Below are 8,613 nucleotides of genomic sequence, written 5' to 3'. Positions count from 1 at the left end.
AATACAATATTCATGATCTGGGATGAATAACGTAGGACAGGGTATCCAAAATCCAGGTTTTGTCTTAAGGAATTGGCTAGTATCAAAAGGAAGTTTATTGAACCTATAGATGATTATTTGAATAGGTTCCGTCTGCTAAAAGCTAGGTGTTTCATAGTGGTGCTTGAACATGAACTAGTCGAAATGGCCGCTGGGGTCTAGATTATTCTATCAGGAAAAAGCTAGATACTCAATATTTGTGAGACATGGCTCAGTTGGCCGATAGGGTTCACCAGGTCGAACGCTTAAAAGCTGAGAAGGCTAGAGCAAATAAAAATTATAAAAAAGAAAGGGTTGCCTACGTCGAAGCCGACGAAGGAGAGCCTGCATTTTTTGAAGACCAATATAGTTTCGAAGATTTCGAAGTAGACTTGGCTGAATTAAAAGACACAGCCTTCTGTAAATTGCTTATACCATCAAACGGAAAAAACCATGCCGAAAATGAAAAGAATGATAAGTTTCCTAAGAAAACCTACACATTTGATGTGACTAAATGTGATGAAATATTTGATTTACTTGTGAAAGATGGTCAAATGGTGATACCTCCAAATACTAAAGTTCCTCCGTTGGAACAACGGAAGAAAAGAGGTTACTGTAAATACCATAATTTTCTGGGCCACCGAACCTCACAATGTTTTCTTTTCAGGGATCTTATTCAAAATGCAATCAAAGAAGGCCGTTTGAGGTCTGCAGACAAGGGGAAGAACAAGATGAAAGTGGATGCTGATCCCCTTAACATTGCTGACACTAATTATGCTAAGCCTATCGACGTCAACATGGTCGATATGGTTGAAGTTGAGTCGAAATATTATGTTAGCCTAGAATATTATGTTACCTTTGGAACAGCTGTCAAGGGTAAATAGGTTGCTAACGTCGAACCAAAGACTAATAAAGGTATTGAAGGGGAGACAACTATGGCTGCTGAAGGCCTAAGGAAGAAATTTGAGGAAATTTCAATTGCTGAGGGCGCCAACTTAGGCATCAACATGGTCAATTTAGGCCATTCCACTCCAGAAATGGAGGAAGTCGAAAGCTGCTTGAAGAAAGAAGGAATGCAGCCTCGATATCCTAAAGCTGACGAGACTCTGAAGGAATACCTTTGAAGGTGTCAGAAGAAAAGCTCTGATATGCTGCTCTGTCCAAGGTGTAGCATACAGGTGAACCCAAGGGTGGCACACAACCACGAAAGGTGGAAGCACACCAGAACTGAGAGGAGTTGGAAAAGAGAAAGTAAATTGCTAGCATTATATCCCAAACCAGACGAAAGATTGTTAGGCTTTTTGGCACGTTGCCACAAGGATGATACAGAATGCTTGATGTGTCCCAAATGTGGGGCAGTCTACCACAGGAAGTTGGCTGATGCTTTCGAAAGGATCCCGTCGAATCAAAGGTGGGATTCACGTAGAGGCAACCCATATCTGTGCATATTTGATAGAAGGGGAGTCCCAAAAAGACAAGACAACCCCCACCCAAAGGCTAGGAAAGTTACCTTCAAATTTGCAGCACAGATCCCAGAGGACAGGTGGACTCAGGCAGGGTCAAATAAGGGCAAATGGAGAAATTTCGACAAAGGAGGAAGAACGTCTTGGGCATACAGGAGGCAATTCCAAGCAACTGAAAGGGAGGCTATCAGGTTATGGAACTACACTATGTCAAGATCCCAGTGGAGGAGGCACCAGAGGCTAAGAAAAGTAGAGAGAGACAATTTCGTTGGAAGTTGGAGAATCTAGCAACACGAAAGCTCCCTTAAACTTGATGAACTCTACAAAACCTCTAGTGGGAAGGAAATTATTTCCTCATGAAAACCAGAAAGAGAATCAGAAGATTCAGAAGGAACAAAGTAAAGAGGAAGAGATGCTCACAGATGATTTCGTTCTACCATACGAGTATAATCAGGAAACTTAAATTTAAGACGATGACGAGGCTGAAGCAGCAGAGATGGCGAAGCACAAACCTGTATGTTACAATGTGCTTAGTAACAGCGCTATCGAAGAGCAAAATGCCCAACTCGAGAGACCATACAGGGGATGCAGAGTCATATCAAACCCTTTTACATAAGGGTGAAAGTCGAATAGTTTGGAATCAATAAAGTGCTGGTAGATGGAGGTGCCGCAGTGAACCTCATGCCACAATTTATGCTGAAAAAGCTGGGCATGTTCGACACAGATGTGAAGCCCCACAACATGGTTCTGTCAAACTATGAAGGAAAAATAGGACAGACCCTGGGGGTTATCCATGTAGATTTGACTGTTGGTTCAATCACTAGACCAACAATGTTCATGGTAATACCAGCGAAAGCCAATTACAACTTGCTCCAAGGAAGAGAATGGATCCATGGGATTATAGCAGTGCCCTAAACCATGCATGAGAGGGTGTCCATATGGAAAGAAGACAGTGTGGTGGAAAACATAGAGGTTGACCAGAGTTAGTTCATGAGTGAAGTAAATCAAGTGGATAAGATAAACTTCGACAGAAATCTGGAGAATATAGGCCCATGTCAACCAGCGGAGGATGTTTACTCCCCAAATAAAAATGCTCTATACTTCTTAACTCTCCACCCTAATGGGTTTCAATGGGATCGAGGGTTTCAATGGGATCGAGAGATCATGGGAGATCCTGAAGAAGGGGAATCATCAGAAATACTGCCCACAGGCTGGGATGAAAACCCTGATTACGTCTGAGTTTTCGTTTTTCAAAAAGATTTCGGCTTATCTGGCCGAGAACAAGCGAAAAGCGGCTCTCGAAGCCGAGATGATCAACATGGAGGTCGAAGCCAACAATGCCATGTTGAATGATGCAGTTCAGGGGGAAATGTGGATGTTTTTATTGGCAAATTGGCATCTATGTTTGGCTAAAATATAATAGCAACAAAATGTAATACAATGTATAAGTCTTGCAAAAATAAAAGAACAAAACAGGTACAAGCAAGATGTTATATGGAATGTCATGACATCAACTCATGACACCGTGCCTGTAGAACTGGAATGAAGATTCAGTCTAATAATTAAGAAATACAGAATATTCTATGGAATATTATGTAATCCTATGTGGCGCAGATTTAAAGGTCAATAGAATCAAGTCAGAATATTGAAGAATCAAATCAGAATATTGAAGATTCAGCAGTTTCTAATTTAGGAGATAAATTAGGAAACTTGTGATTGAAAACCTTTCTTTTAGCAGAAGATAACTGCAGATTTGTAACAGCCAGTAAAGCTGCGATTTGTAAGCCCAAGTCCAATTAGGAATATGTTATAAATATAAACCTTTGTAACCTAGTTTGATATAGAAAACTGTGTTTTAAAAAGATGTGGTCATTAGGGTTTCTATAGGTAGACCACCCAGGTTGTGGGATGGCTGCCATGTCCTTCTCGAAACCTATAGGTAAGAGAAGTTATTGCTCTCACTCGAAACCTGTAGGTAAGAGTTGAGTATTTTAATTTTTATTGAAGCTGTGAAGCAAGATCAAGTTAGTGTTTATTATTAATTGTTTAAATAGCTGTTACAGGGTTGTAACAGTTAGGTATCACTAGTGAGTGAGCAGAGGTTCTCTTGTCTTAGATGGAGTTCTAAGATAAAGGTTGCATTGGGTAGTGACTAGGTAAACCAGAGGTTGTTTATTTTTAAACCAGAGGTTGTTTACATAAAATAGTACTACTGATAGTGAAATCTTCTTCCTGGCTTGGTAGCCCCCAGAGTAGGTAGTTAAACCGAACTGGGTTAACAATTCACTGTGTTATTTATCTTCTGCATTGTATTGTTTGGTCAGTCTTGGATGTTGTAACATCGTATATAACATCATGTTCAGGTTTGATAGCTTGTCCAATTACAGAACCAATAAAGTTTACAATCTGGTTATGTTGACTGAGCTAACATGATCCCAATACTCAATAGACTCCTTCTTCTTAGGGGTAATAAAAAATTGGGGATCTTTTTGTTCTGCCTTTGCTAAGTTGATAACAGATCAGATGTATTGACTTCGTGAGTGACATCCTGAGTCTGTCATACCCGAATTTCAATTGGTATCAGAGCAGGCATCCTGTCTGTTTTCAGGATGAGATCCATGAGGGATACGTTCTGGTTGTGCTGAAGGTGGAAGATTGTTTAAACAAGAAGTGTTCATATTGTATGGTCCCTTGAAGTAGAGGATGGACCTATATATGGAGGATTAGACCAACCTGACCAGAGCTGTTGATGCTGGAACAAGAAGAGCTAAATTCAAAGGCTTCATGCGAGAGTGAAGAATTTGAATTGAATTGTTCAGCATGTATCTATGTACAGAGAAGAAAAGTATCAAAACCTTCATGCGGGAGTGAAGATGTTGATAAGGTATCCTATGTACCTATGTGGTTTTATCATGTCAGGAATTTGGTTAGGTCTAGTCTGTTGCTTGGTGCAGAAGCAAGCATTTTTGCAGGGTTGAGTTACAGTCAATCCTTGGATTTCATGCTTACAAGTGGTTCATGGAGTAGGCATTGTGTAAGTTCTGTTGATATATGGCTATTTTCCGTTGCATAGCCTCTGGTGCAACCCCTATTTTAAAAGAAAGATTCTAGGGTTGTTTTTATTCAACAGAATGTATGGCAGAACCTTACAGCTATGATTAAAGTGTCAAAGATACTTGAGTAATCTCTCAAGTCCACTCATAATGGCATGGTTTATTAGAGCTGATGAATGTCAACTGATCAATGATATTCATAATCATCTGCAAGTGTGAACCTTGAAGAGTTTCAGGGCTGGAGTGTTCCTAGAAGGAGGAACAGATGTCCTACTGAATATCGGGACATTAGTACTGGTATGCAGCTACCAGCTGAAGAACAAATATTTTGGTGCTAAACTAATGTAGTGTGAGAACATTGGTTTGGAACCTACTCCTGGTCTAGAAGAGGAGACATCTGATTATAAGTTGATCAGGACACGTTCAACATGTACTTCTGCTCCAAATCTTAATTTATGGGAGTTTAGAAGAAAAAGCTCAGTGCTAAAGAAGACTCATGAAGGTATTCCTTTCTGATCCTTTATGTTTGAATCAAGATGAGCTTATATCTGGTATCCTCTTCTGATCAAAGGAACCAGATATGTGGATTTGCATTCATAACCATAGAGAAGTTGTTGGAGCTGAATATTGTGTTTCAACCATAGTGAAATATTGTCACGAATGATGACTACCCTTGTTGTTATCCAAAAAGGGTAGTGTTTTGTAGAATCAAGGAAGTCAGATGGCTCAGAAGAATCTGACTGATTCAGTATTATGCCGTAACTGAGTCTGTTCCAGAAACCTAAATGAGGGAATCTCCTCTATAGGTAAAGACTATGGCATCCATCATCTCAAAATCAGAATGAAAGTCTAAAGAAAAGCTTATTGAGATGTTGTCTATTATATTCCTTGATATGTCTAGATGTTGCTGATATTTACACTCTTTTGTTTCCACCCAAGTGCTATGAATTAGATGTTAGAGATGTTAACCAAGAACCATGAAGGATGATGTCATATCAGATGTTACAACATCATCTTAAGATCTTTAGTTTCTTTTTGTTGTTATTTTTGCCAAGAGGAATATATATGAGTGTGAAGAGGTAATCAGTAAGAATGATCTAGTGTGAGTAATAAATTCTAAATGACTAACTAATAAGTACTTTGATAGGAGACTTAGTATTTATTAGGTGTAAACTTGGATGCAAGGCTGAGAAGAAGAAATCAGTCAAGATGAACTAGTGTGAGTAGTAAATCTTACTGAGTAACTAATACGTACTTTGACGGGAGACTTAGTACCTATTAGATGAGAAGTCCTTCCAGTTGTGTATTCAAGGACTAGTGTGAACTGAATGTTAATGTTCACTATTATCTTCACAAGTTCAGGAAGTATGGCAATGGTACCTGGTGAAGCATACTGATTCTGTTAAATATCTTGACGGGAGATGGATATTTTGCTATGTCTGTATGAAGAGAAGAAGTATGTGATGAAAGAAAAAGATCTACATGAAAATACATCATAACTACTGTTGAAGACACCAGAGAGATAAGGTTCAGACTTATCTGCTGAAGATTAATTTATGGTTATACAATTATAGTTTCTTTTACTTCAAGTTGCAGAGTGTGGCAATCTGATTCTTGTGTAGCAAGCAAACTGAAGATTCTAAATTTGGAAACTGTGACAAATTCCAAATGAAGGGTGCTTTAAGGACGAACATCAAAGATGTCCTAAATTTGTATATCTCAGGGGGAGTAAGAGAGTATGAAGATCATCAAGGACAATATTATTATTCTTGTAATCAAATGAAAAGTCTCTCAAAGACTAAGCTTTAAGCCAGAAGAACAATGCCATACAAGATGTCAGAACACAACTCAAAACATGTTTCGTTCTTTGTTCTATCATCTAAAAACATGTGTTGATGGTGTGTATCACTTGTTCTGACTTAGTGCATGTTCCAACCTATGCACAAATTCTCCTGATGCAGTTCTTCTTCAAATAACATATCTTAATCAAAACATTTTTTTAAAATCTAGGTATGTTGTTTAAATTGCTCAGGTTTCTAGAGTCTGTTTCGTTTCATTTTTTTGGAGTCTCTCATGTTCTTCTTTCGGATATGAGTAAAGTCTAGAGTCTAGGTTATGTTTGTCAAATTGTGACAAGCATAGGGTATAAGGTTAATGTTCAGACATTGTTAAGTCTAAGGTCATTCTTTACAGTTGTTTTGTAAAGAGTAGAGTCTTGTTTCGCGTCATGAACACAAATTGTTTCTTGTGTTCTAAGTCATTCTATAGAGATATATTATCTCTATGGATAGTCAGAGTATTTGAATTTTCTTTTTCGGGATGAGACACCTGATACCTTCTTTGGGCTCGAGTGCTCAAAAAATGATTTTTCTTTTGTACGGACCAAACTTTTTATTGTTTCCAAAAGAGGAAAAGGAAAAAAGCTGCAATAACCTTAAAAGTGGGGGAGAGATCTTGGGTAAGAGGGTTGGTTATACGAAGGGAAGATATTAGCACCCAACGTATCTATAGTTCTCTATAGGCTTTTTTTTTGTGTTTGTTTCATTCTATGTTATGGTGGAGGTTCTTGTGAAATAGGTGGGACCTAAGGTGTTTGTTTGATTATGCTCGCAAAGATCATCGCGATCCTCTGCATACATATCCCTTAGAGGGAATCAGAGCATCTGTAGCTCGGGGTCTACGGGTGCTAAGGTTTGAGTGGTTTGAGAGAGAAGTTTTGCTCGCCAAGGATACGACCTTGTGCCTACGTATTCTCAAAGGGATGTTGAGAAAGTCAGAGCAATCGTAGTTCCCACTTATGCTAGTGGAAGCAAAGGAAAAGAGACAAATGTCATCTAAATGTTCGATGTATCTAATCTATATCATCACATACATCTGTTTGATTTTTGTTTGAAAATCTTTTCATTATAAGCCCGGGGCCATGCCACTTATGGCGCTTAGAATGATAAAGATGTTTTTGTTTGTTTAACCAGCCTTGTTGCAAAAACTTTCAATGAAGTCAGCCTTGTGACAAAAAGTTTTGATTAATCAGCCAGCCTTGTGGCAAAAGTTTCAATGAAGTCAGCCTTGTGACAAAAACTTTGATTAATCAGCCAGTACGGTGGCAAAACGGTTTGATTGATTAGCCAGCCTTGTGGCAAAAGAAATTTAATTGATTAGCCAGCCTTGTGGCAAAAAACTTTGATTGATTGATTGTTTGTGATGATATAGAAGAGATACTCCTATCATAGAGATGATAAATGTCTAATCTCCTAGGGTATTTGATTTGGATATTGGGGATGCTTATAAGAAGCCCGTGGGTCCTTGTACGAAGCTCAAGAGGAGGCTATCCGAGGGTCCTTGCATTGTAAGCCCAAGAGGAGGCTATGGGAGGGACAATCCAGGGTCCTTGCATTGTAAGCCCAAGAGGAGGCTATGGGAGGGTCACTCGTTTGTACAAAGCCCAAGGGGAGGCATGGTATAGTTGGTTTGAGCTCTTAGAGCGATTTCACCGGGAAACCATACTCTATGTCCTAACCTAAACTAGGGAGATTCTTTGCACGAAGCCCAATAGGAGGCTATGGGGAACCTAGTGTTGTACTTAGTTGAACAAGCAAACATATCACACATATGAACAAACATGAACAAGTATGAACAAACATGAACAGGTATGAACAATTATATATATGACAAAGTGTGTGTATATAATGGAGTTTATGAAGGAAATATACCTGTAAACATGATTCATTTGAATACACGGGGGCTCGGGACTTATACTCGAGGAGAGGTCCTTTTGAGTTTATTCAAAGCTATGTAAACAGGTACTTACAAAGGGGCTTGGGACTTATACCTACATGGAGGCCCATGTTTTTATTTACAAAACATGGTTGATTGTTTTATTTACAGACGCGTCGTTTGAAAAAACTGTTTGAAAGTTATTTTGAAAGAAGTTTTCTGTTTGAAGAAAAACTGTACAAAGGCAAAGGTCTGTACAAAAGGGGCTTGGGACTTATACCTACATGGAGGCCCATGGTTTTGAAAATATTTGAATGATTTGAAAGTTGTTTGAAAAGATTTTATTTTGAAAAAAGTTTTATTGT

The 8,613-nt window shown here is 38.7% G+C and overlaps 1 protein-coding gene across 1 annotated transcript; it reads left to right on the top strand.

The window, feature by feature from the left end:
* The first annotated feature begins 245 nt into the window (after positions 1 to 245).
* LOC131657038 (uncharacterized) lies at positions 246 to 902 on the top strand. Its single transcript, XM_058926553.1, has one exon. It carries the CDS (start codon positions 246 to 248, stop codon positions 900 to 902), a length of 657 nt encoding a protein of 218 aa, XP_058782536.1.
* The last annotated feature ends 7,711 nt before the right edge of the window (positions 903 to 8,613 follow it).

Source organism: Vicia villosa, linkage group LG1 (assembly GCF_029867415.1).
Source record: "Vicia villosa cultivar HV-30 ecotype Madison, WI linkage group LG1, Vvil1.0, whole genome shotgun sequence".
NCBI classification, from domain to species: domain Eukaryota; kingdom Viridiplantae; phylum Streptophyta; class Magnoliopsida; order Fabales; family Fabaceae; genus Vicia; species Vicia villosa.
This window is presented reverse-complemented; position numbering and strand designations above follow the sequence as displayed.

Coding starts and splice junctions, on each gene's coding strand:
- LOC131657038 (XM_058926553.1), top strand. CDS start 246: ATGGCTCAGTTGGCCGATAGGGTTCACCAGGTCGAACGCTTAAAAGCT.